The following is a 27,648-nucleotide window of genomic DNA, read 5'->3' on the forward strand; positions in this document are numbered from 1 at the left end:
CTCTGGAAAGCAGGTCAAACTCAGGGGAAACTAATTCCCATTAATAAAACTCACACCAGACCAACTGGTAGCCCAGTTTGTCTGTGGGTTATTTAATAGAAAAGAAGTGCAGCTAGCTAGCAGCCCTGGATGCTCCAGTCAGCAGGACAGTGCGTCCTCCACCCTGAAAGATGTACAGCCAGAAAATGCCCTGGTGGGCATGATGTCTCAACTAGGGGAACTTAGTTGTTTGATCTGGACAGCTGCTGTCACCTGGCTGTAGGAAGAGCTTAATGACTCATCTGCTATCTAGGAATTTCCTAGCTAAAGTATAGGACAGGTTGGGCTACTGACGACACTGGGCAATGCTGGAAGTGCATGGACAAATTCTTGCTGTCTGGCTCTGTTTTGATTAAAGATTCTACCACACAATTTTTCACCCAGTCCACAAATCTATACTGAGCTCCTACTAAGTGCCAGGCACTGGGTAGGGATACAAAGACAGGCACTGCCCACCTGCCCTCCCCATGGAATTTATAGTCTCAGGAGAGAAACTAACAAGTAAATGCAAAATTACCATTTGCTGTGATCAGTGTTAGGATGGTGAAGCAGAGGAAGCCATGAGAACAAATTTGCAATGTGGCAGCTAAGTCCACGCCGGGGCTGGAGAATGGTTCCCGGAGGCAGTGTCCACACACAGGTCCTTCCCTCAGCCAAGTGGCACAGCATGCTTGCTTTCTGGCTTTCTTCAGCCAATTGTCTGGCTACACCCTGACAACTCCAAATGACCTCGGGTGTTCCCCTAGTCCCCATAAGCGATGCATCTACAAACTATCCCTTGGGTTGGGCTTGCAGACAATTCATTCTTTCATTCATTTAACAAATATTTATTGAGTCCCTATTATGTACTGAAGCTAGCTCATTTCACCTTCCCAGGGAGAACTATTGCCTCAACTTCCAGCGGGGCCTAACTAAAGCCCCCTGTACTGATTCAAGCCCAAGAGGCTATTTGAAGCCTCTGGTTTCTTTGGGAGAGATGGGGGGACAATTGAGGACTAGGACAGTATAGCCCCAGATATCTCAAAGAAAGGGCATCTGGCTTCAAGTAGGGACTTTCCCTCCCAGGAGACATGTCAAGAAATTCCCCCACCTCACCTCCCACCCTTTATCGAGAACTGGTTTCTGAGGTTCTTCCACAGCACTCAGTGGGCAGGGGATGGGCAGTTCTGGCCCAGAAGGCAGGCAGCAGCCTGAACAGTGCCATGCCCCAGCCAGACATTAATTCCTGGAAGGGGAAGAGGCTTGTGAATCAGAGATTTGCTGGCCTTCAGATCACCTTTTATACAATGGCTGAGTCCAGTTTCTTGAGCTCCTTTACCAGATCCCAAATCCCCATGTTCTTGAAATTCGCATACTACCTAGGAAGTTAGGAGGGTCAAGAATACTTCCCCACTGTACTGATGGATAGACCAAGGCACAGCGCTTAAGGTCAGGGACAGAGCTGGGAACCAGGTCTCCACCACAATCCCAACTTCCCCAAGGGTGGGCTCTCAGGGCCTCCCACACTCAGCTTGTCCCCTTCCCCAGGGTTGTTCAGAGGTCCCCGGTCCCCTATCCCCAGATCTTCAATCTTCAAAGCAAGCAGTCCTAGGACCCCACCCCTCAGGTGGCTTCAATGGCTTTCATTGTCCAAGAGGCTATTTGACTTGACCCCCAGCCCCACACGCAGCAGGACAGCAGGCCTGGAGAAGAGTCTGCCTTGTCCCCCTGCTCAGCTGGCCGCCTTGGGGGAGCCTGTGGGGCAGCAGCCCCGCTGAATGTGACCTATTGTCTTCGGGGTGGATTTAGGAAGTGCCAAGCTCCCATCAAACAACCCTGCTCCCCAGGTAAAACAAAAAAAGGGCTGTTCATTTGGGACCTTTTCCCCCTTATCTCCTTTTCCTATCTCCTCAGGCTTAGCTATGGTGTAGTGTTCAAAACCACTTCCCCTCTGGGCCAATCAGAAGCCGGGGCTCACCCCGTGGCCCTGAGGTAAAGTTATTTATAAACGCCTCCCTGGATTATTTAAGCAGAGCCCTTTCGCACACCTCAGGAACACCTTTCAGCTGCCCGCTCCCCAGACGCACCTGCAGCCCTGCCCGGCCAGCTCTGCTCACCCACCGGTAAGCCCCACCCAGCCCAGCCCAACTCTCTAGCTGGGGGTCAGCCTTGGCAGAGGGCGGACATCAAGGGTACGGAGAGGCAGGGTGACAGGACCCAACTTGCCCTGGGGGCCGGCTGTTTGCCAACCTGAGCACAAATGGGAAGGATACTCTGGCCCTTGAGTCTAAAAGTAGGCCCTGACTTTTCCCTTCTGGGAGCCCATAGGGTCCCCACTTCCATATAAGGAGATGGGCTGCAGGGTTAGGGTTGGCTAGGAGAGCACAGAGGATGGAGGCTGTGGTGGAGGAGGTCTGCCAGGACCCCCAAACAGAGGCAAAACTGTTTCCTTTGCAGGGCCTTCCAGGGAAAAGAGAACATTGGAGCTTCCTTAGGGTGTCAGCCTCAGAAGCTGCTGACTGTGCCTCTCCCCTTTTCTTTCAAGTCTTAAAAGCAAAAGTTCTCATTGCTTGGCTCATTGGCCTGCTCTGTGTGGCTGTCTCCCACCCTTCTGGCCCCCAGATCCCCCCTTCTCTTATTCATTTCTCCACCAGCTCTGGGCACTCTGCACGGACTACTTGGAATCCCAGCTGTCCCTATTAAACATGAGGGTTGGAACAAGTGGAAGGAGAGGAAACCAACAAGTGTGAGAGAGTGAGAAAGGGACCAGCTTCATCAGGCAGGTGGGCAGGCGGGCAGGCAGGAGCAGGACCCAGGGGACCTGACTCTCAGCCAAATGCTGCAACACAGAAAGGAGTGGGCCAGGACAGTGTGTGAGGAGTCAGCTTCACGGACCCAGGCCTCTGAACCCCAGGTCCTGCAGCTCTAAGGGCTCCCCAGCTGCCATCAAGCAAGTCCCCCATTCCTCTAAATCAGCCCAGAGGGTTCTCAGCCTAGGCCAAGAAAATGTTTTTCCTATCACCCCCACTCTTGCATTTGGCCCCATAGGCTCTGAGCACCAGAAGAAATTCCAGCTTTAAGGAATGTGCCTTGGAGAGACATAGCCCCCCAAGTAGGCAGAATGAGTGAGGACTTTCCCCTGAATGCCTTCCCTCACATAGACAACCCTATCCTAGAGCCCCGCAATCCTCACCCCAGCCCTGTAAAGGAAATGGTTGTTTTGCCTCTGTTTGGGGGTCCTGGCCAGCACACCAGGAACACTTCACCACCAGGATGGCTTTCCCGGGAACTTCCCAGAGCCTGGCCACCTGCTCTTACGCTCATTTGTATGGAATCCTGGGGGCAGAGATAGACTCTTCTTTATCTCTTCATGTCTAGAATCTTCCGAAGATTGGCACATACTTGCTATTTAGTGAGTGCATGCGGACGTGCACTAAATAGCCGGAGCCTGGTCAGCAGTGAGCTCACTGAGGGAAGCTGGGACCAGCCTAACAGTGGCTGGGCTCTGGGGGCTAAGGGAATCACTACTTGTTCAATGGAAGCTGTAAAGCCACCTCCTCAGAGGGAGCTGGCCTTCCCCTACTGCCTCTCTGTCCTTTGATTGTGACTCCTTGCACCAGAGCAGCTGGGCTCTTCACTGGCCTTGTCCAAGCCCCTGCTCCCAAGCTGGAGGACCCTGGTCTCCTTGCAGGAGTCTAAGGTCAAGTGTCCATTCCAGGGATCCCATGACCTTGGCAGGGTTTTACCGTCAGAAAGTGCTTTACAAAGTCCAGCCTAGATCTCTTTTGCTGAGCCTATTTCCTCAGCCCAGCACTGTTCACCCATCCATAGCAGGGACAGCAGAGAGGGAGGAGAGAGTCAGGTTGGAGATAGGAGTGGAAATTTAGGGGGGCTAGGAGTGACTCTCTCCCCCACTTAGCCTAAGTCCCTGAATGGCCAGACAGCATCACCTTTGAGACAGCTCATCCTCTGCTCACACTCACATTACTGTTGAGGAAACCAGGCTGGGGAGAAATGGGGTAGGAGATTTGCCCAGAAACACAGAGGCAGTAAAAAGAAAGCGTGTCTTAAAATGCCCTGGAGGTGGACAGGCCTCTACAGGGCATGGTCTCCAGCTGAGACCCCATCCCTCTTGTTCTGTCACCAGCTCACACCCCCACCATGGCCCCTCAGAGGCTGCTCTTGCCCCCAGGGGTCCCACCCTACATGAGACTGGGAGGCAACCAGCAGCTAGAGCAAAGGGGAAACCTCCAAGTGACCTTCCCTCTTCCCAGAACAGCAATCGGTTGGGAAGGAGTAGTGATAAGGATGCCAGGGTGAGTTGGCTGAGCCCGGGCTGCTCTCGTGCCTGGCACAGGTGCGTCAAAGACCCCACCACCACCACATGCACACGCTGGCCGGGCTGAGGGTGGGAGTCGGTCTGGGCCCCAATGACAGGATCACCTCCAGACCCAACCAACACCCCACAGACAGGCTCCCCTCCTTCCTGCTCCCCAGATGCTCTGCCCTCTTCTAAAAAGATTTTCAGCTTTTCCTCTCACCAGTCCTGGGAGAAATTTGAGGGGTGAGGACCTGGGGCAGGGGGCATAGGGGTGGATGGGAAAAAGAAAGCCAAAAAAGGCAGAGTGACCCGTCTGGGTGGCAGAGTAAGAAAGAGAATCTTCTGGAGTAACAGTAGGAATGATAATAGCTTACTGCTTGCCGTCCACGCCTTCCCGTGTGTGCGTTAACTTGGGCACTACACCAAGCCCCTCTCTGCCCACAATATCCTGACAGTGTCTACAGACCTAGTGAGCAAGGTGACTGGGAAGAGGCACCAACCAGCTTTCATTTGTAGTAGCGTCTTCTAGGCGGATCCTGGAGAAACTCAGGAGTGGGTCTGCTCCCACCTCTGCTCCCCACCCCCAGTGTTCATTTGCCCTTTGCTCCATAGGACCCCTGGATTTCCTGCCCCCTGCCCCAGATTTGACCCCACTTCCTGGCTAGGACTTAGGAATTATCCATGTACCCACATCTCCCACTCTCTGATTTCCTCTCCCTCTACTACCATTAAGCCCCACATCACCCCCTCAAGTCCCTCCAGCTCTTGGGACTGGCCCTCCTTTCCTCCACAGTGGGAGAGGAGCAGGGTCACCTTTTTGTTACTCAATATTGTCACATGGCACCTGCTGTTATCCATGACCTGGTGGGGGGATGGGAAATGATGGAGGGGCTAACACCATTTGACAGGGGCAGGACTCACTGGTACACACCTATGGCAGCAGGGCCCTTGACTTTTTCCAGCAATGCTGACATCACTCAGCAGGGCTGTGTGTTTGCTTAACTGAGAATCAAATTGTCATGTTCCCTATTCCTGGTTCCCTTTCTTGCTCCTTCTTCCACCTTCCTACCCCTCACCTGGCATTGTGAGGTACCCTCTCTCCCCAGACCCCACAGCCCCCTTAGTTCATTGAGAAACTGGAGGGCTATCTACAAGAGACAGGACCCTCCCCACTACACAGGCTCACCCTTTCCTGCCTCTCCCATCCCCCTTTCCTCCTCAGCTCCAAGATCAGAAGGATTGGCCGGCCTCTCCTCTCCCCTCCTGAGCCCCACCCCATCCCATCTCAACCCCTATTCTTGGAATTAGGCAGTTTGGCAAGATCCCCTCCTCACTAGGAGCATGGTCAGTTCCTGTGGCTGCAGATTCGCAACTCTGTCACTATCCTGGAAGAAACAAGACCAGGAGGGGAGGCAGAACCCACAGCAGAGAGAGCCCTTGGGAGGAGAAAGGGAACCCAGAAGTCCTGTCCTGTTAGCTGGGCTGGTGAGGGGTACTATGGATGCCACTCAGGGGATGGCTTCCAGGGAGCAGAGACATTGTCCCTGGGAGGTCAGGAGCACTTGAGCCAGAGTCACAGTCCTGGTTCAGTTCCCATCACACCTGTCTCCAAGAGGCAGTTTTCACATTCACAAAAGGAGAGGACTGGGACAGCATGGTCCTGAGTTTCCTTCTGATTCCAGCTAACTGCTGGGCTCTCCTCTTTGTGCAGTACAAACTCAGGATTGTGACAGCTACCAGACCTTCACCTTTCAGCACCCTATGTCTAGAATGGACTGGGCAGAGCTTATGGGAAAGGGGCAGACTGGGCATTCCAGTACAGCAAGGGAGCGTTTTCCCTGTTAGCCTGTGTCAGAGGGGATTCCCCTGGCATCTACTGCCCCATCTGTTGGGAAGCCTGTCCAGAGGGGCAGAAATAATCCTGAGTCACCTACCTGTCTGAAGGATGTCCACCACCCAGCTGGAATGGCCAGAGCCATTCAGCCACTAGGGTAGGCTGAAGAGGTACCAGGAAGGAGAGCCCTTGGGTCAGGGCAGTCAGGAAAGGCTTCTTAGATGAGAAGGAATGGGAGAGGAAGGAGAGGGGAGGAGGAGGAACATAAACAGGTCTTACGGATGGGCAGGTCTAGAAAGGCAGAAATGAGTCAGGGCATCTCAGGTAAGGAGGAAAATGTGAACAGAGACCCAAGCTCGTTTGGGGGGTACACAACAGACCGGCCTGGATGGCTTGGAGGGACCCAGCCAACAAACCTACCAAATACACCAAAACGAGGCCAGGGAGATAACATACAAAAATGCCAAAACAAGGAGTTTGCTGTTCATCGTCCCAGAAATGGGGAGGATGGACGTTTCTGACCAGGGGGTGTGGGACAAGATGGGTGGAGGCATGAAGGAAATGGACAGAAGGAAAAGGAAGAAAGGAAGGAAGAAAACAGGGAAAAGGAGGAAATAGCAGGGAGGCACCTGTAGCTCACAGGAGTAGGGCGCCAGCCTCATATGCCGGAGGTGGCAGGTTCAAACCCAGCCCCGGCCAAAAACTGCAAAAAAATAAAATAAAATAAAATAAAATAAAAAGGAAGGAAATAGCAATAGGATTTGATGAACAACTGAATGGAGAGGCTGAGAGGGAGGGCAAGGGTGGGGACAAGTGCAGGGAGTGGACCAGGTGGCAGGGAGACAGGCAACAAGAAGGAAATAGGGAAATCAGAGTGAGAAAGCAGGGAAGCGGGGATAGTAGGGTTCAGTAGGGTCACTGCTAATAACACCCTTCCCCGCAAACACACTGCTGGGACTTACAGCCCTTGGAGGCGGCCTGGGGAGATGTTCAGGGATTGCCACTGGCGGGCTGACACCTCCCTTTCCAAAGAGCTCCCCTTTGTGATTCAGCCCCCCCTTGAAATGTTTGGCTGTTTCTTTGCAAGTGATCTGTTCAGTGGCCTGGGATAGGACTCTCGAACCAGGATTCTTGCTGTGAAGTGAGGCCTGGGACTCTGGGTTCCTGTGGAGTGGGGGTCATGCTCCCCATTCATTGCTCCCAAAATGCCCACCAGGCAAAGCACTTGGAAAGCCAGACCCTTGCAGACCCTGGAGGGGTTGGGGAAGAAGAGCAAGGTCACCTTTCCTCCCTGGACAGTGAAGGACTAGAGGCCTCTGAATAGTCTCTGCTATGAGGAAGAAAGCACCCTCCCATCTTAATAATAGTAATCATCGCTGTTACCATTTACTGGGTGTCTGCAAAAGCCCAGCCACCCCCCACACACGATATGGTTTAATCCTTATGCAACTGCCTGGGACTGTTACTATCCCCGCTTATAGATGAAGAGACTGAGTCTTTGAACCTAAGTCATTCTGGCTCCAAAATTTCTGTTCTTTTCCTTACACTACTATCTTTCATTTCCACCACTGAAATGTCTCCCAGGCCATTTTTCTTACTCATTTTTGCCCATGTCTCCTCCAAAATACCATTTACTGATTCACTCAAGTAAGCGCCAAGCAAGAAGCTGAGCACAGGGGCTTTGGGGAGGTTCATTCCCCCGACTTCCCTTCCATCAGGTGCTATCCTGGGGTTTTGCCAGGCAGCCGGTTCCCAGCGGACAGAGTCCCGAGACCAAATGAATAGAATGCATCACCCAACCTCCACCAGCTGGAGCGTAATCTTAGTGATACCAGAAACTCATGTTTGCATCACTCTTTACACTTTACATAGCCCTTTCTTATCCATTAACTCATTTGCTCTTCACAGCAACTCTGAGATGGGTATGTTACCTCCATTTTAATGATGAAAAACCTGAGGGTCAGAGAAGTAATGTCGCCTGTTCCACTTCACCAGTACAGCCCAGACCAGAACCCAGGTTTCTGGATCCTTGGTGAATGCTCCCTCTTATTCCAGTGTTCTCTCCACAACGGGCATCAACCAGGCCACCTCCACCCCCCACCAATAACATCCCCACTCACCCAGGTTATCTCCTGGGTGTCTCTGGCCTCTCATTTTCAGCCACATCGCAAATCTTTTGCCAAACAGGCCACAGCCACGCCATGTTCCTCTCCTCCCAGTTAGACCTCCTGCCTCTAAGCCTGTCCCATCTCTTTCTTCTCCTTCCTGCCTCCTCTGTGATCCTCAAGCAATTTCCCTCAGCTCTGGGGGGCCCAGGACAGGAAGGGGAACCTGAAGTTAGAAAAGAGAGGGGGAAAGGCTCTCACAGGGAACTCCTCTGGAGAGGCCCTGCACTTAGCTCTGCCCAATTCAGCTCCTGGAACGCCAGCAAGGTTGCGCAAAAAGCGAGGAGGAGAAGAACTCCGGTACACAAGGGTGGGGGAAAGGTTAGGCACAGGAAGCCGTGGGAGAGCGAGCAGGTGGCTGGACCGTCCTGATTTCCCCAAACACACCATTGTCTCCCCCGGGGAAACCAGTCGGTGAAGTTCTAGGCATCTTATTCAAGAAGGGTCCTCTTGAGGTCACAGGGACTATCCCTCTGCCTCTGAGCAAGCTGTTGTTTCTGTCTCCTCCAAGCCAATTGGCTGACTGGTATGAGCCTTTCTGCCCAAGCACTAACATGTTGGGAAGGCGAGTGGCTTGTGGGGAGCACCAGGGGTCAGGGAAGAGTAAGGTCCATGTGCTGAAGCCGGCGGTGACTCCTGCCTTTACACTCCCACCTCCTCTTTGCCTGGTGTTCAGCGAGGGTGACAGTGATGTCACAGGTGTGGAGTGCCAGCCACGTGCTGGGCGCCAAGCAAAACAGCCAGGGCAAGTGTATGCATCATCAGTGCCTGGGAAGGAAGGCCACCAAAAGAAGTGAGTCTGGTGGAAAGACTTGACAGAAGGAAGGGAGGCACCTTGCTGAATGGGGGCGGGGAAGACCAGAATAAAACTCTGCTGCAGCGAGGACTAGAGAGAGAAAGCCCAGGCTGGCACTGGGGAAGGATGCTCCCTCATCCTCTCCTACTCTTCTTCTCCCAAAGCTTGTAAATGCCCCAGACATGAGCCAGCCCAGGCCCCGCTACGTGGTAGACAGAGCCGCGTACTCTCTCACCCTCTTCGATGATGAGTTTGAGAAGAAGGACCGGACATACCCAGTGGGAGAGAAACTTCGCAATGCCTTCAGGTAACATGGCCCAGAGCCCAGACTCCTCTCTCCTCTCCTCTCCACCAAATCCTTCCTGCACCAGGACATGGCTTCTGCACCAGTATCACTAAGACAAGGTTTAGGGAAGCCCCGGAGAAATGAAAACCTTGAGACCCCCAAAGAGGATGGGGAGAAGGAGCAAGAACCACCCACAGTCTGAGAAGGGTAGTAGAGCACCGCTGACCACCTGCCTGGGGTCTCCCCATATTCTCGGCCCACTCAAGTCTTTGGGTTTTTCAAGCAGCTATAGATGGACGTGCTAAACCTTGGAGGGGAAGGGAACATCAGAGCTCTTTTTCCAGGGTCTGTTCCCTCCTCATAAAGACAACAACAACAACAAACAAACAAACAAACAAAACAGAAGCAACAATTACCCCATGTTTTTTGCCCTTTCCCTCCTAGATGTTCCTTCCTTCACCTGGTCCAGAGAATGCCCAAAGGAGGTCCTAAATTCCTGGGCTCTCCTGAAAGGGACCTCCCAGGATGTGGTCCTAGCAGCCCCTCTTTCCACTCTCAGATCCCTGGAACTGCCATGGTGGTTGGTGACATCTTGCCTCTAAGGAAGGGGCTACCCCAGGAGGGCGAGGCCTCCCCCGTCCCAGACTCCTGGCAGACCTGGCTGGGCCTTGTTGTGGGCTGGCTCACTCTTCCTCACTCCCCTGAGGAAACAGCTGATTCAGTTACTTGGATTGAGGTCACTGGCAGTGGCTGAAGTGGAGATGCAGGTGGAACTGGTTCAGGCTGCAGGAATCACCCACTTGAGTTTTTACTAAAATCCCCTGCCCAGCCCTGTTTCTCTTGGGAGGATCCATCTCTGCCCAATTATAGTCTAGGCCTTGGGCACCCAGTTGGTACCAGTGCAGTGTCTGCACTGCACCCACAGCTATACCGCTCAGACAGTTGGACCCTGTCAGTCTTTGTGCCCAAAGAATTTAAGTTTGTGTTGCTTCATCTAAAGGGATGAAGGGATTTGCTGTTGTCCTAAAAGGTTAGGATGACCAAAACTATAAAGGTATGTAGGGAACTAACAATTCCCACAACGCTGGCATGAGAGCCTTGAGCAGTGCCTGGTGCACAGAAGGTGTTCCAATAAATATTAGTTTAATTAATGAATGAATGTCTAGAAAGCTAATCCCTCTCTCTACTGCTCTCTTGGCCTCTGCTTCCAGCCTTCTTTCAAGCTTTGGATGACTTTGCCCAAAATATAGCACACTTGCAAGTAAGGGTGGGCATGAAATCTTCCTCAAAGGAGTTGTTTTTCTTTCCCAGTCAGCTCTCCATTCCCAAGTCCAGTTTTCTTTGCCACAAACAAACCTGATAGACTCTTACAGAGCTGTTTCTGTCTTACAATGAGGCTTTAGAGAGGCATTAAGCTATTTGCCAGCAGTCCCCCTCAGCTTCCACCATCCCAGGGATGGGAAAGGCACCCATGGGCCCCGGAGGAGACTGGGGAGTCAGATATTGATGATGATGATGCCATTCTATGGAGTGCTCTTTGGGAAAGAAAATCTCCCCAGACTTTCCAAGGTACAAAGCATTGTCTGTGTTAGTTTCAGTCTTGGGTGACATCCAGGGGACCCAGTGTCAGGGAAACTATTGTTGAACAACAGCAAAGATCAGGAATCGGTGCCGGGCAGAAAAGAAAGCCTAATCAGAGCAGGCCAGTGAGTCACCAGATGGGCTCTGGGTGTTTGAGTTCCTTCAACTGGGAGAAGAAAAGCAAATGCCCCCCACCCCCCTCCAGTCATCAATCCACTGGCTGTCACCCTGGGTTTGTAGGCCCTTGTTCCTACCGCCCTCAGTTTCTATAAAAGGACCTCAAGGTGTTCAACAAACAGGAAAAGGATCAACTCTCCCCACCCTGTGCTGACCAACGAACAGCCCCCCCCCCCAATTCTTCCCTCCTCCCCAGGTGAATTAACAGGGGAAAGAACTCCAGGATAGGAGTTATCACACACAAAGGATGGTGAGTCAGCAGTGGTGCACCCCACAGGAACAATAGAGCCTTTGGTGGTTGGGGGAGTTCTAAGAAAAATGGCACGAGGCGGCCCCCATGCAGACTGAGTTTCAACACCAGCCCAACCTTTCACTTATTCATTCATTTATTAGAAAAATATTTACTAAGCACTGCTGTATAATGCTCAGGGTGTACAAAGATGAACAAGAGAGACAGAATTCTTGCCATCGTGAGGTCTGCTGTCTAGTGGGAGAGACAGACAAAAAGCAAGTATTTATAGGCTGCATGTGGAGCTGCAGGAGCCCAGGCAAGTGTACCCAGTCTATCAGGGATTCGGAGGAACCTTTCCAGGAGAAAGGCCACCTAAGCTGGATACTTTAGAAGGCTGAGCCACCATAAAATCTACACTTTTAAGCTGAGTTTTGTAGATTTCCAGATAAGCAGCCAGCAGCCAGAAGGCCTCCAGCCAATGCCCAGGGTGTGTTGATGACTTCTCAAGAGAAAGCTCCTGCCTTTTCTTCTTGGTCTCCCTGGCACACAGTACAGTGTGGGTGCTCAGCATCATGGCGGAAATCTGAGTGAATTTTGAGTGAATGAATGAATGAATATATTGAACAGGACACTACAGTCCCTCTCCAACTTGGAGAGTCCCAGCCGACTGGAAGGAAACCTGCCCTCTCTCCCTGTAGGTGTTCCTCAGCCAAGATCAAAACCGTGGTGTGTGGGCTGCTGCCTGTGCTCTCCTGGCTCCCCAAGTACAAGATTAAAGACTATATCATACCCGACCTGCTTGGTGGACTCAGCGGGGGATCCATCCAGGTCCCACAAGGTGAGGGGGTCGCTTCAGCCAGGCCTGGCCTGTGGTCCCCTACCCCATCCCTCTGTGACCCCCGTAAGCCAACTGGTTTCATGAGCCTTCCCTGTCTTTGTCCTCTGCAGGCATGGCATTTGCTCTGCTGGCCAACCTCCCTGCAGTCAATGGCCTCTATTCCTCCTTCTTCCCCCTCCTGACCTACTTCTTCCTGGGGGGTATACATCAGATGGTGCCAGGTAAGGCCTCTCCCCTCTCGGCAGGCAGGATGACCTGGACCACGAGGTTGGGTGGTATAGCAAAGAGGGTTCAGATGCTGTTCCATCTGCATCCTCCTAGAGTTGGCACCGGTCAGTCCTGGGGTGATAGACCCGTGAGTACCAGTTCCTATTCCGTAGTGACCTTGGGGAAACCACTGAGCCTCTATGAGCTCAGTCCATATTACCTCTTCCACCTTCCTCTCTAGAATGAGAGGAACATTTGGCAGAATAAGATACACCATATGTTATAAAAGGCTAAACGGATGTGAAAAAATCACTCTCGCACTCCCAGGTTGGTCCCAGCAGGCCACTGCAGGGACATGTGGACTTCTCTAGTGCTAAGTGATACAAAGAATAAGGGTCTGGTCACAAAGGCTAGCTTCTGGTTCAGGCTTTGCTCGCATTTCTAAGTTCATTTCCTCTCGCGTCCACTGAGGTAACTCTGACAATGCAGGTGGAAGCATGTGGGAAAGCATAGATCATGGTTAGGGAGATGTGAATGGTTGTCACTGTGCTGGAGGTGAGCCTTGAGGTGAGAGGATCCATGCCCCTGGAGGTTGGGAAGCATTCCTGGGCCCCTTTCTGGTTTCCATGGGTGTGGTCCAAACCTCTGATTTTTGCTGGCTGGATGGGACACCACAGGTACCTTTGCCGTTATCAGCATCCTGGTGGGTAACATCTGTCTGCAGCTGGCCCCAGAGTCGAAATTCCAGGTCTTCAACAATGCCACCAACAAGAGCTATGTAGACACGGCGGCCATGGAGGCGGAGAGGCTACACGTGTCAGCAACACTAGCCTGCCTGACCGCCATCATCCAGGTGAGCAGGACAGCCCCCAGCCCTGTCAGGAGGGCATCAGACCACCTGCCACTGTCTCAAAGCCCGTGTTTCAATATTAAATCTGATTTAGGGCCCTACCTCCTCCTTCTTCCCCATCCCAGGGCCAAAGAGGACCTTGGAAATGCAGAGTATCTCCTCACCTGTAGCTAGCAGGACCATACATAGGAACAACAGCTGTACCTGAGCTTAAAGACTGTCTAAAAGGGAGAAGCCGCACAGTGTTCCAGACTGCTAAGTTTCTCTAATATCCCTCATGCCCCTCCAGCCTCCTCTGCCCCAAGCCACAGTAGCTGTTGCACAACCTAAACTGAGCTGCACACGATTGCAAAGGATTCTGCTAGGTTTTAAGAAGGGAAGCACAGCATGATAGAATTCATGAGCAAGAAGCCCTCCCAGAGAGCGCCTTTCTTTCATTCACTCAGTTAATGATTCGCTCCTGGAACTGGCCTAGGCCCTGGGATACAAAGATAAGTAAAACCGCTGCCCAGTTCATAAGTTGCTCACAGCTTGGCACAGGAAGCCGCCATGTCAGCAGACAAGTTTGTATGTAGTAAGATAGGCAGCAGAGTAGAACTATGTACAAAGAGCTGTAGGACCACAGAACAGAGGGTAGAGAAGACCTCACAGAGGAGGTGACACTTGACCTCTCTTAAAGGATGAATATGAGTTAACCAGTAACCAATGAACCAGGTACAGAAAGGTGATCCAGAGTGAACAGCACCCAAAGGTATCGAGGCCTAAGAGAGTGTGATCTGACCAGGGAACAGCAAGGAGTGTGATGTGGCTGGAGGACAGAAGAGACTGGGGAGGTAGGCAGGGGCCAGACAGAGAAGTCTGGGGTCTGTCTCCTAAGCAGCAGCTTTGGGTCCAGTTGGCAGTTTATAAGGATCATTCCAGCTACAGAGATCCTTGGTGGGAGGTGGATTAGAAGCAAGACAGGGGACCTGTTGAGAGACCCCACAGAGACCCAGGAAGGAGTGACAGGGGACTAGACTAGGTGGCCATGGTGAGGGTGGATTTAGGAATATTTTTCCAGGAGTATTAACAGCACTTGGTGATAGATTGGGTGTGGGAGGCACGGGAGGATGATTGTTAAGCTTTCGGTTGGGCAACCAGGTTTACGATGGTGTCATTTATTGAGAGAGGAAGCAGTGGGGGAAATCCAGGTTTATTTCACAGATAAGGGAACAAAGCCAGAGAGGTGAAGTGACAAAGAGGCTGGTGCCCTAAAGGAACTAAAGGTCTGGTGGCAGGCACACAGGGCATAGTGAAGGGCAGGACAAGGTCACAGGCTCATTCCCCTAGAGCTACTGCTATCCCACGGCTACTTGGGACTCCAGGCAGGTTGTGGGAACAACTAACCCATCTTGGCCTTCCCCCAACACCCATTTTCTCCTGGCAGATGGGCCTGGGCTTCGTGCAGTTTGGCTTTGTGGCCATCTACCTCTCCGAATCCTTCATCCGGGGCTTCATGACAGCTGCTGGCCTGCAGATCCTGATTTCGGTGCTCAAGTACATCTTCGGGCTGACCATCCCCTCCTACACAGGCCCTGGGTCCATCGTCTTTGTGAGTCAGGGAAAGCGCTCCCAACTCATGGGATGGGCTCAAGCAGGCACATAGCAGGGTTTACTGTTTCAAGAAGCTTTGAGCTTCTCATTATGAGATATTCTCAAGCAAGTTTAGGATTCCAAGGGGGTTCCCACCGTGGGAGGGAAGGTCAAATGCATGACCTTGAGAGCTTGCTGAGCGTCTCTGTTAATCCCTGCAGAAGAGGAAATGTGCACTCTCCATCCGTTCCCCATTCCATTGTCTCAGCCCCTCCTTACCTAGAAGGTCCTTCTTTATGTCTAATCTCTATCCGTCCTCCTTTAGCTTGAGCTCTTCTAGAGAAAAAAAAAAAAAAAAGCATTCATATCCAAGCATGAGTTCTCAATGAGCCCTTTGGGACTGGGAAAATGAAATGTCCTGGGTCTGGATTCTGCTTTGATGTGCTTCTATTAGCATTGGTGGCAACCCTTCCTGGGCCAGGCACCCAAGGGTGGGTAGCATGGGGAAAAGGGGTGGGAGCCTGTGAGTGTGATGCTCTCTCCCCCAGACCTTCATTGATATTTGCAAAAACCTCCCCCATACCAACATCGCCTCGCTCATCTTCGCCCTCATCAGCGGCATCTTCCTGGTGCTGGTGAAGGAGCTCAATGCTCGTTACATGCACAAGATCCGCTTCCCCATCCCTACGGAGATGATTGTGGTAAGGCCCGTCTAGACCTGGGTGCTGGGGGCCAGGCTGGAGAGTCTGTGAGAGGAAGCCAGCTCCAGCCAGGGCCAAGGGAGCCCCTACCCACTCCACGGGCAGCCAGGAAGTCAGAGGGGACTCCATTCCACCCCGCAGTGTGGCTTCCCCTCTTCCTGCTCCTTAGATCCTTCCCCTCAAGGAGACAGAGCGGTGGGATTTGGGATCCCCAGAGAAAGGGAAGACTTGAGAGAGGTTCCTGCCCTGGCCCCAACTTAATCCCCATTCTCCACTTCGGGGTTTGCAGGTGGTGGTGGCAACAGCTATCTCAGGAGGCTGCAAAATGCCCAAAAAGTATCACATGCAAATCGTGGGAGAGATCCAACACGGGTGAGTCCATGAAGCCTAGTCCCACTCCCACAGCTCTCCCAACTAAGGCCTGGGCTCCGAGACAGAAAAGGCAAACTGCATGGAAATGTTTCATATGCAGTATGGCCCTGACCAAACGGGAGTGATTCGAATCTATTACTTATTACTGAGGAGAGCCATAGCCAGCCAGTGCTGCTATATGCCCCTTACAAGTCTCATTCTCATTGGGTCAGTGCTGTTAAATAAAGCCTCTCTGATCCCTGCTCTAATGCATTGGCTCTTTATTCATGCAGAAAGGGAGCTATTAGGATCAACAAAATTCATTAAGCATCCATTGTGTGCCAGGCTCCATGCTGGGCCCTGGGAGGAGAGGGGTAAGCTTGTCCTGCAGAGCCAGGGCAGGTGAGGGTGGGAAGGTCCCATAGGCCTAGGGGTCCTTGTGAGCATAAAGTCCAGAACCGAGGAGAAAATAAACAAGGCCCTATAACTTACTGGCTCCTTGACTTTGGACAAGCTGTGTTCTCTAAGCCTCAGTACCTCTTTTGTAAAACTGGAGTGATGGTATCTACCCTATAGGGTTATATTGAGGATCTGGATTGGGTGGGATAACTTATGCATCATGACAGGGAGCTGACTGGTCTCTGCAGCCCAGTGAAGGACATGGCTGCCCTCCCCTCACACCCTTGGGCCCTGCCTCCTTTCTGGCTCCTTGGCAGGTTCCCCACTCCGGTGTCGCCTGTGGTTTCACAGTGGAAGGACATGGTTGGCACAGCCTTCTCCCTGGCCATTGTGGGCTATGTCATCAACCTGGCTGTGGGCCGGACCCTGGCCAACAAGCATGGCTATGACGTGGATTCAAACCAGGTAGCTCCAGCCACCCCCAGCAGGGCTGAGGAGGATGGGCTAATAGAGGCCTAATATGACATATTCTGGGGCTCTTTGGGTTGAGATGCCAGCAGGGGGTTGGGCCAGGGGGATAGAACCCCATGAGACTTACCTCTTCTTGACTGAGAGTGTATGACTTTATAGCAACAGGGTCACGCTCAAGCCCTAGACCCAAGATTGGGGTTGCACAGCTGACTACACTTGGTCCCTGCCCTACCACTGGCTTCAAACTCTGCCCCTCTCCCCACAGGAGATGATCGCCCTGGGATGCAGCAACTTCTTTGGCTCCTTCTTTAAAATTCATGTCATTTGCTGTGCTCTCTCTGTCACTCTGGCTGTGGATGGAGCTGGAGGCAAATCCCAGGTGAGCCCTGTACTAGGGTAGTAAGGTAGGGGGATGGTCACAGAACAATTGCCCCAGAGAAGCCAAGGCACCCCAAGCCAGGATGGCTCTTATCTAACCTTCCTCTTCCCTCCTGAGTCTTCATGCCACCAAAGGGATCTACTGGAAATAAACCAAGAGCAAAGACATCATACCTAGCCCCTAATCCCAACTCTTTTGGAATAGGTGGCAAGCCTGTGTGTGTCTCTGGTGGTGATGATTACCATGCTGGTCCTGGGATCCTATCTGTACCCTCTTCCCAAGGTAAGAGCCCAGCAAGAGAGCAAAGGACAGCAAGAGACTCCAGTAAGGACAGTCCTCAAGAGTTATGTAGCACTTTGCAGATTACAATGAGCTTCTATAGTCATACTTACTCTCAATCACAACCTGAGGTAGACAATGCAAGTTTTATTCTCCCCATTTTACAGGTGAGGAAAACTGAGGCTGAGAGTCTAAGTAATCTGTCCATGGTGAGACAGCTCACAGTGCAAGGCTGGTCTCAAACTTCAGCTTTCTGGTCTCGGAGTCTAATACCCAGGCAGTGTTTACGAGCACCTAGGAGTGTCTGGCACTCATAAAGCCCAGCTAAGAAGGCTCTAGGCATGAGCCATTTAGAGATGAGGCGAGAGAGGAAGGACTAAGATGGGCCGGGATGGACTCCATGGCTCTAATGCCAGCACTTTCCAAACCCAAGATAAAATGCAGAGATTTGGGGACTGTGCCAGTGGAGGCATTCTGGGCCTTTCACTCTGTCCTGGCTCTGTCCTGGCTCAAGGTCAGGAATGTGTAGGAAGGGATGCCCCAGGTGACATGGATCAATGTTCTGCTTCTCCAGTCTGTGCTGGGAGCCCTGATAGCTGTCAACCTCAAGAACTCCCTCAAGCAACTCACCGACCCCTACTACCTGTGGAGGAAGAGCAAGCTGGACTGTGTGAGTAGCAAGCAGCCTCCTGCCCCTCCCCCAACCCATAGGCCTGTCAGTTAGCCCTTCCTAATGGTGAACACTCTGTTCTGCTACTACTAAATAGCCTAGCTGAGTGGTTAGGCATGCAGGCTTTAGGGTGAGACAGCCTATATTCAAATCCTAACTCAGCCATTCACTGGTGCTATGGCAAATACCTAGACCCTTAACCTCTCTGGGTCTCAGCTTCCTCATCTGTGAAATGGGTATTTTATACTTCCTAACCCCTAGTGTTTTTTTTTCATGAAGAAGAAATAAGATGACATAAGTAATCTGTATGTTGTCTGAAGTATAATAAAGCCAGAGAAGCAGGGTCTTGACCATGTTCATAGACTTTTGTGGGATTCTAGTTCCTCATCTGTGATAGACATAGCTACGTCAGACACTCGTTCTGAGGATTACACAAAATCCTAATGGGAAGGTACCATGTAACCATAAACATTCTGCAAACATGACTTACTGTTGTGATTACTCACATACTCCACCACATCTTCCACTGGACAATAGTAACGAAGGCTACTATTACTATTGACGACACTGCATGGTCTCCATTTAAACCCCACCATGACCCATGAGAGAGGATTTACTAACCTCCCTTAAAGATGATGAAACCAAGGCTCAGAATGATTAAGGAAATCATCCAAGCCCACAGAGGTAGGAAGTGGTAGCGAATAGATTGGAACTCCAAGTCTTGGGCTCCAAACCTCCAGGCTGATAAGTCTGCTTGGGGAGGGAGGCTCACGCACATGGTACAAGGAAGGAAATCCTTAAAGCCAGAGAGGTGAATCATCCACCTGGGGTCCCCCAGGGAGGAAGTGATGAGGATAGAGAGAAAAATTATGTCATAATTCCCAGCCCCAGGATCTGCTTTTGCCACACCCCAAAACCTCCCTGCTTTGGCAATAGTCCCTTATGTTCATGTAGTGATTTGGGTTTCCATTTGGTTTTCACAATAATTCTCTATTTGGAATCCAGGCAGATTTATTTCCTATAGAGGAATTTGGGGATCCTAAAGGTCCATAGGAAGCAACTGTCCAAACTACATCCAGTCCTGCCCTCCACTCACACAACCAGGCCCCAGGCTGCAGCCTCTAGACTAGAGCATATAGCTTGCTCTTAAAGAAAGAGAACTCACATTTATTCATCAACCATTAAGTATCCATCACTGGGCTAGGAACTTTCTGTTTCCTAACTGTTTAATCCTTTCATAAAGTAGGTATTATTATTCTCCTTTGTGGGTTAGAAAACTAAGGTTCACATAGCTATTAAAGAACCAAACTTTGACCCACACATATCTGACCCAAGACACATGCTGTTATCATTACGCCATGCTGCCTCCCCATGTGTGCTGGGCTTTTTATTAAAAACACAGGCAAGATCAAGCAGCCACACTCCATCAAAGGGAAATAGGCAAGTGTGACCAAAGCACAAATATACATAAAATATTGCAAAAATGCATTTAAAAGGGAAGGGTGTTTGAGGTTGTGATAGCAGAGAAAGGCCTTAGCTAATCCAGGAAGACTTCCTGAAAGAGGCAGTTTTCTCTCTGGCCAGCATTTGACATCTCCCTCTCTTCACAGTGCGTGTGGGTGGTGAGCTTCCTCTCCTCCTTCTTCCTGAGCCTGCCGTATGGTGTAGCAGTGGGTGTCGCCTTCTCCATCCTAGTTGTGGTCTTCCAGACCCAGTTGTGAGTAACACCCTTCCCCTTCCCAGGCACTTGCTATAGAGGATGCTCCCATGCCAAGGCCTGGCTTAGCCTCTGGGCCTGGCACTGGAGGTACTGTCAGGCCCAAGGAGAACCTGACCTAGCCAGGCTTGTAGCCTGGGCTGTTTGACTTCTATAACCTGAAAACCCCAGAGGAGGCCAGCATGGTCTTGGAGGACTAGGAATAGAAAGTAGGGGAAAAGCAGGAAGATGAGATTCAATTTCCTTCCAAAAGCACTGCCAGAACCCCAAACCATATGGGACCACATCCCCAGAGAATACCAAGTCAGAGGACAGATGCTATGTTCTTCCTATAAAAAAGATTAAGTAGTACAGCCAGGGGTACCAGAGGGAGAGGTCCTGGCGAGGGCAAGGAGAATGCTGAATGTTGGGAGATCCCTGTCTTCTCTTTTTGAGAACTCAGACCAAGAGTACTTGTCACCCTGTGTGCCCCCACCACTTCTCTCCCCTGAGCCTCAGTCTGAGACCTGTATCAAAGGCCTGCCACTGGCCACCAGGCATGTGTATCCAGGGCAAGAATACAGACACAGCAAGCCTGGGATGAGGGCACAATCCCATCCTACCCTGGCTCTGCCCCAGCCTCCACCCCCAGCATCCTTCTAGGCCCACGTGCTACTAGCCTTCTCATATGTTTTTCTTTTTCTCCTTTATGCAGTCGAAATGGCTACGCTCTGGCCCAGGTCATAGACACTGACATTTATGTGAATCCCAAGACCTACAATAGGGTGGGTAGTCCAAGCTTGTGACATCCCTCTCTTGCCCTGCCCTACCTTAAAGAGAAGAGGTTTTCTTTAAAAGCCAATAAAAACATTTCTACAAACTGAGCTTAGTGTCCCTGTCACAGGTCCAGGAAATTCAAGGGATAAAGATTGTCACTTACTGCTCCCCTCTCTACTTTGCCAACTCAGAGATCTTCAGACAAAAGGTCATTGCCAAGGTAAGGCTCAGTCCTTGGTGACCAGAGGGGCTAGAGAGAGAGTGTTCAGAAGATCGAAGCAGAAAAGGGCCAAGAGCCGAGAGAAGGCCCCTGCCAAAAAGGCTGGAGGCCAAGCTTGCTATTGGCTTTCTCCCTACAGACAGGTATGGACCCCCAGAAAGTATTACTAGCCAAGCAAAAATACCTCAAGAAACAGAAGAGGAGAACGATGCCCACACAACAGAGGAAGTCTCTATTCATGAAAACCAAGGTGAACTGAGGCTAGGAATGGTCCCCATGCCCTGCTCCCCTGGTGCCTGTGATACTCCTGGGACCCACCTCCCATCCTAAGAGGCAAAAACAAACAGTTTCTGTGTACACTGCCTGGTGGCTACTGGGCACTGTTCTCGGGTAAGGGGCTACTGGCTCCCAGAGTAACCAATGAACTCCCTGGCCCCTCCCCTTTTTCTAGCCAAGATAGGACACGGCCGTGGATTCATGAACAACCCCAGATGGGGAGCAGCAGAGAATTATCTGGGGTACCAAGTCGATCTAGAGCTGGCAAGGCTGGGGCAGGTGTGGACGTTTGGGTGGAAGTCAGAGGTCTAGACAAATGCAAAAAGGAGCTCAGCTGTCTCCAAAGGGCCTTCCTGCCAGTGCAGAGTGGGCTGAGACTTCGTGCCTCTCTCCGAAGGATCCTCTGACTTTTTCTGGGCCATAGGAGAATAGGTTTGCAGGCCCTGCCAAGGAAAGGGCTTTGAGAAATGCCTCTCTTGAGGGGTTTTCAAATCCTGGAGTTACTCACCTCTACCTGCATCCTCCTTGCCCCTGCTTCAGCTCCACAAATCTGACCTCCTGTGGGGGTCCCTAACACTGCCCCACCGCCCCCCTCCAGACTGTCTCCCTGCAGGAGCTCCAGCAGGACTTTGAGAACAGCTCCCCGACTGACCCCAACAACAACCAGACGCCCAATAATGGTGCCAGTGTGTCCTACATCACCTTAAGCCCCGACACTTCCTCAGCTGGCCAGTGCGAGCCCCCAGCCTCTGCTGAGACCCCTGGTGAGCCCACTGACATGCTAGCCAGTGTCCCGCCCTTCGTTACCTTCCACACCCTCATTCTCGACATGAGTGGAGTCAGCTTTGTGGACTTAATGGGCATCAAAGCCCTGGCCAAGGTGAGGCTTTCTTTACCACTACTCGCCACCTCTCTCTTTTGCAATCTCTTGCCTTGGCGTTCTCATTTCAACAAGCTGAGGGAGGAAGTGTGCCATGGAGGCTAAAGGGTCCTAAGGACCCCGCTTTTCCCAGACCTGAGCAGGGCAGGATGCTGTCTGCAGAGCAGACCTGTAGATGGCCCATGACAGCGAGTTGCTGGAGAGGGCTATCAGAGCTTCAGGGCCTAGTGCTCCACACCTCCCACCAGCAGAGGCCCTCCCGAGTTCCCTCTTAGGCCACCAGGAACCCACCTGGGTTCCTCTAACCTAAGTCCATCTCGGCACTGGATTCATGGTCCGTGATCCCTTACTGTGTTCACTGGCCAATTTCAGCAAGAAGAAGAAATTACGCTAGTGCCCCATACCCTCAGGCCAAACAGGCAGCCCACCAGTCACTGTGAGTGAATGTATCCATCTGATAACTTTTCAATGACCATCTCTGATGCCAGGGAGTCAGCAAACCTCAGAACTGGCTCAGATGGAGGCAAACCAGGGAACAGAGGAGCACAGAGAGCATATGGACTGATGTCATGCTCAGCTGGGTGCCAAGGTCACCCCACCTTGAACCTCAGCCTGCTTCCTTGGCCTGGATCTAGAAGCCTTGGCTGAAGCCCTAGGCCCTCTGAGCCTTGGTTCTCCTCTGCAACTTCTGTCTGAAGCCACAGGGTTGGGAAGGAGGTGGAGTGTAGGCATCTAAGTTATTGAAAAAAAAGTTCTGGCCCCATAAGAAGGGGCCATCGTGGTGGGGGAGGGGGGTTGGGTAAATTCATACCTAACTGGTACACATTCTGGGTGCACTTATAACTTTGACTTAAAATATACAAAAGCAAATTATGTATGTATCCTATAAAAGGTGTGTATCCTTATAATATTCCGAAATTTAAAAGAAAAAGAAAAGAACAAAAAAAGGGCCATGGTGACTTTAAGTGCCCACCACATGGCAAAACCCCATTTCCGCCCCACTTTTTAGAGAAGCCCTCAGCCAACACTCCAGAGAGAAGTGGTGCTTTGCTGCTATTTTTATCTTTGGCTGCTAGGGCTCTTGGGCCTGCTTATTTGTTTGGCTTCTGCTCTGAAGTGCGTTTTGTGAATCACTTTTGAGACCCACTCAGAACATTCCTTTCCTTTTGTCTCTCTACCCCAACCCTTCCAGCTGAGCTCCACCTATGGCAAGATCGGTGTGAAGGTCTTCTTGGTGAACATCCATGGTAAAAGAGGGGGATGTTTAGGGACTGAAGGGCTGGCAAGGGGTGTGGGGTAGGAACAGGTTGATGGGTCTGAATAGCAACGGGGTGGGAACAAGGACACCCAGATTTCCTGCCAAACTACTTCCTGCTCACAAGAACTGTAGGCACAAGTCCAGAGAATCTGGTCAGATCCTATAAATACCTGAAGGGTCTCAAGAACAGACGTGTGTGGGAGGGGTGGGTCATAGAGTGGGGAAGGGACAGCTAGGATTTTCATCTGCCCCATCACTAATTTGCCATGTATCCTTGGCAGGTCACTATCTAGGGACCCACTTCTACCTATGTAAAATGAGGGGGTTGACTAGGTGAACTGAAGATCCTCTCTGACTCAGATAGTCCATGAATCTATATAGCAGGAATAGAATGCACACATATCCTAACTGCTCGGGGAACATTCAGAAATGCAGTGTAATCTCCAAAGGGTGCATGTACAGCCTCAAGGTCATGGCCACAGAGCATAGACATTCATGTCATTAGTACATATGCAAAGTACCAGGCCGTGGAAATGCAGCAAGTGCACACAGACACACAGAGAATGTGATGGGGCACATACATACAGACCCAGCTTCCTGCAGAGGGTCAGATCCCTTCCACGTCCCAAGCTCTGCAGAGACCCTGCTCAGGGAGAGAATCTGCACTGGAATGGCCTACCATGATATGCTCCAGAGTGGATTCCTCTCACCCTCACTGGACACTCCCTCTGGAAGCCATCTGTAGGATTTGGTAAGAGTAAAGCCTCTGCCACACATGGAAAACTGCAGGAAAGATCTGGGTAAACAAGAGGAAGGACAGCCCCTCAGGGGAAAGATCTCACAGCAGCTGGTTCCCTCTCTCATCTGCACAAAGTACTGGCTCTCTATCAGACTGCTTCCTTCTGCCCTGAGATGGAAGGTTCAGTGTCCTTGAGCTTGTGTTGCCCTCTGCAGTCCAGATACTGCAATGCCAATGCCATGGCCCCCAAGGCAGCTCAAGATTTTCTCTTCTCTCTCTGCCCTGGTCTCACCCCTCTCCCACCATCCCCAGCTCCAATCACAATGACTGTTATCTCTCTGAAGGTGATCTTTCCTCCTTCCAGCCCAGGTATACAATGACATTAGCCATGGAGGTGTCTTTGAGGATGGGAGTCTGGAGTACAGCCACGTCTTTCCCAGTATACATGATGCAGTCCTTTTTGCCCAGGCAAATGCCAGAGAAGGGGCCCCAGGACGCAACTTCCAAGAGGTAAGATCCTTGCACCTGGGGAACCCCAGGCCCCAGGGCACTGAAATAGCAGGACCAAGGGGCATTAGGAAGAACATAGGAGAACCTTTGAGTTCCAACACTGATTCTGCCATTTAATGTGTCTGAATCTCAGTTTCCTTATTTGCAGAATGGTCACCATCAATTCACATTATCTACCTCATGGCATTTTTCTTTTTGTTTTAGGATTCAAGATAATTATCTCTTTCATGTCACTTGAAAGCGCTTTGTGTATTGTAAAAATCCTTTCTTCATTATAATTTTCTGATGGCACAAAAACTCAAAGCATAGCACACAGTAGGGCCACTATTCTGGCATTGTTCCCCTGCTTCCTGCTTTTCTTCCTAAAAAGGCTTTGGGGAAGAGAGAGGAGGGGAATAAGTTTCCTTCTTTATTTTTATTTATTTATTTATTTTATTTTTTTGAGAGAGTCTCACTCTGTTGTCTAGGTAGAGTACCATGGCATCACAGTAACCCACAGCAATCTCAGACCCTTGGGCTCAAGCTATCTTCCTGCCTCAGCATACTTAACTGGGACTAGAGGCACCTGGCATGATGCCAGGCTAGCTTTTCTATTTTTAGTAGAGACAGGGTCTCAGTCTTGCTCAGGCTGATCTCAAACTCTTGAGCTCAAGCAATCGACCTGCTGTGGCCTCCCAGAGTGCTGGTATTACAGGTATGAGCCACTGGGCCCCAAGCTTGCCCATTTTAATTTAGCAGAGCCTGGAGATTTCAGGCTGGTGATGGATGAAAAGGCTGGGTTAGAGTTTTGTCTCAGCTTCTTGACATTTAATTTACTAGCTCAGTAAGTGGCATGCAAATGAGATACAAAGAACACTGTCTAGCCCTTCAGAAGACTAAAAAGCCAGAAAAGCCCACCCCCATTGAGGCCCTTCCCCAGGTATCTCCAGCCACCCCTCAGCCCCCAAGACCCACTCCCAGCTCAGCTCTTGCCGTTGGCTTCCCAAGTCTCTATTTGTACCCGAGCCCTTGGTAAAAATTTCCCCTGCCCTCTGCGGGTCATAAGAAAAGCTTTTCTGGCCTTAGAGCAACTATTTGCTCTTTATCTTAAGAGACTGATGAAGGTGAAGCCATCTGTTCTAAGTGCTGAATGACTGCCCAGGAAAACAGGGCCTTGGATCCTGCCCTCCACACTTAGAGGGAAACTCTGGGGAACAACAGGCTTTCATGCTTCGTGAACTTTGTCCACAAGCAAAAAGAGAAGATTCTGGACAAGAGCTCCACATTGTTACACTAACATCTAGTTATCACAGTTTACACATACAAGTTATTTACATATTTATAAATCATTTATATGATATGCAAATATATAATTGCATATTACAGAACATATTCATATATAGAAAAATTACACACACACACCTTTTCAACAGCAAGGTGAGGGACAAAGCCAGCAAAGTGTGTTTAATTATCTTACTTTTACAGATGAGGAAACAGACTCCCAGAGAGAGTAAAGGAATTCCCTCAAGGTCAGGGGCTAGCCAATAGTCTTTGTAAGCTACATAAACCTTCCTGCCTCTGAGAGACCTCCAAGGAATGCAGACTCTGGTATATACCTGTCTAGAGTAGGTGGAAGTTCACAGCTGTGCTGTATTTTGTGAGGCAGGAGAGGGAAGAGGCGAGAGAATGAGTTATGTATTAAGAAACAAGGTGCTCAGCAGAGCCAGCCATGCATGCTTTCTGCCCGCCATGTGCTGACTTCGCTGTTCTGTCACTGGAGCTTACTCTGCATTGTCTTTTCCCCTCCAGGCTCAAAGGGACTCTGAGCTCTCCTTGTATGACTCAAGGGAGGACAGCCCCAGCTACTGGGACTTAGAGCAGGTGAGCTGAGGACAGGGCCAGGAGGGTGGAGGGGTGAGGATGGGAGGGAAGCAGATCGTCTCAAATGGAAGGCGTGCACTGTGCATGGGGCTTTCTCACCTCCAGGCCAGAAGAGACACCTTGAAGGCAACAAAGTTCTATCCTCCTCTTGCCTTTCATAACAGATCTTAATTCTTCTCATTCCCTGAAAGGCATCCTGGGGGAAGGGAATATCACTGGACCCAGGCCCAGAGAATGAATTTCTATTCTTAACTCTCTAATGCATCAATCATGTGATCTTGGGCAAGCCACATAACACTCCTGTCCACTTTTTATCATATGTAAAAGAAGGAAATGCGAGTAATCCCCAGTCTCAACTACTTCTCGAGGTGGGTAGGGGAGTCATTTGTTCTTTCATTAATTTGACAGGTATTTATGGAGTGCTTACTACTTGCCTGACACAGTTCCAGGATAGGCATGTAACAGTAAACAAAGACCCCTTATTGTAAGAAACATATTCTGATAGAATCAGATGAATTACAGGGGTATAGATGAATTATTATTGCATGTGGATGGGCCTTAAGAACTAAAAGCTACACAGATATGGGGAGGGGGGAGTTACTATCCCCACAGGGCCCTGAAAATCAGCACCACTACAATGCCCTGAATTAGGAGAAACTAGATGACTAGTTTTAGAGAACTCTGGCTTAGGGTCTATTAGAAATAACATCTCTCTTTGTGTCTCTTCCCATTTTTTTGTGTGTGAGTTCCACAGCCCTCTGAGTACATCTTGCAGAGTGCTGATGGCAGGTGGGAGACATAAGAAACTAGAACTGGAGTCACAAAGATTTGGCAGGCTGAGTTCTGTGCCCTCTTGGAACCTCCAGCACATTCCAAAAATCTGGGATTGGACCAAAATAGCTTATCAAAGCGAGAATAGACTTTAGAGTTTGCCTAGGCTCAATCTTCATTTTACCTAATGAAAAAACTGGAAAAAAAAAAAAAAAAAAAAGGAGGGAGGGACATGTGGAAAGTCACACAGCACACCAGAGGCAAGTCACAGTTAGATCCAGCACCTGCCCCTGTCACAGCTAGGCCAGTTCACTTCTTAGGCTGACCCTGCCGCTCCCCTGTTCACACACACACATACACACATTCACTCATGGTCCTTCTTTCTATCCAGGGGTCTGTAGGTCACCTCTAGGCTGCAGCCACTGTACTCTGACCCCAACAGGTCTAATGCTGTCCCTCCCCCGCCCCTTCCTATGGCTCCTGCAGGCAATGTTTGGCAGCATGTTTCATGCAGAGACGCTGACTGCCCTGTGA

General features: G+C 50.8%; 1 protein-coding gene across 1 annotated transcript; it reads left to right on the forward strand.

Annotated features, from left to right (window-relative positions):
- Window positions 1-2,071: 2,071 nt before the first annotated feature.
- On the forward strand, window positions 2,072-27,648 carry SLC26A9 (solute carrier family 26 member 9). Its single transcript, XM_012806633.2, has 21 exons — window positions 2,072-2,141; window positions 9,299-9,441; window positions 12,109-12,248; window positions 12,359-12,469; window positions 13,133-13,308; window positions 14,732-14,896; window positions 15,426-15,578; window positions 15,868-15,950; window positions 16,646-16,793; window positions 17,065-17,178; window positions 17,383-17,460; window positions 18,032-18,127; window positions 19,738-19,844; window positions 20,539-20,608; window positions 20,728-20,820; window positions 20,960-21,070; window positions 21,695-21,976; window positions 23,169-23,223; window positions 24,338-24,483; window positions 26,272-26,343; window positions 27,601-27,648. Exons 2-21 carry the CDS (start codon window positions 9,317-9,319, stop codon window positions 27,646-27,648), a joined length of 2,373 nt encoding a protein of 790 aa, XP_012662087.1. The 5' UTR covers window positions 2,072-2,141; window positions 9,299-9,316.

The sequence above is a fragment of the Otolemur garnettii genome, unplaced genomic scaffold, assembly GCF_000181295.1.
Source record: "Otolemur garnettii isolate 467f Iridium unplaced genomic scaffold, OtoGar3 scaffold00055, whole genome shotgun sequence".
Taxonomy (NCBI): domain Eukaryota; kingdom Metazoa; phylum Chordata; class Mammalia; order Primates; family Galagidae; genus Otolemur; species Otolemur garnettii.

Bases quoted from the DNA above. Each gene is read 5' to 3' on its own strand.
- SLC26A9 (XM_012806633.2), top strand. From the start codon at position 9,317: ATGAGCCAGCCCAGGCCCCGCTACGTGGTAGACAGAGCCGCGTACTCT. The intron at 13,309-14,731 runs GTGAGCAGGACA...TTCTCCTGGCAG, and splicing joins GCCTGACCGCCATCATCCAG to ATGGGCCTGGGCTTCGTGCA. The intron at 16,794-17,064 runs GTAGCTCCAGCC...CTCTCCCCACAG, and splicing joins ATGACGTGGATTCAAACCAG to GAGATGATCGCCCTGGGATG.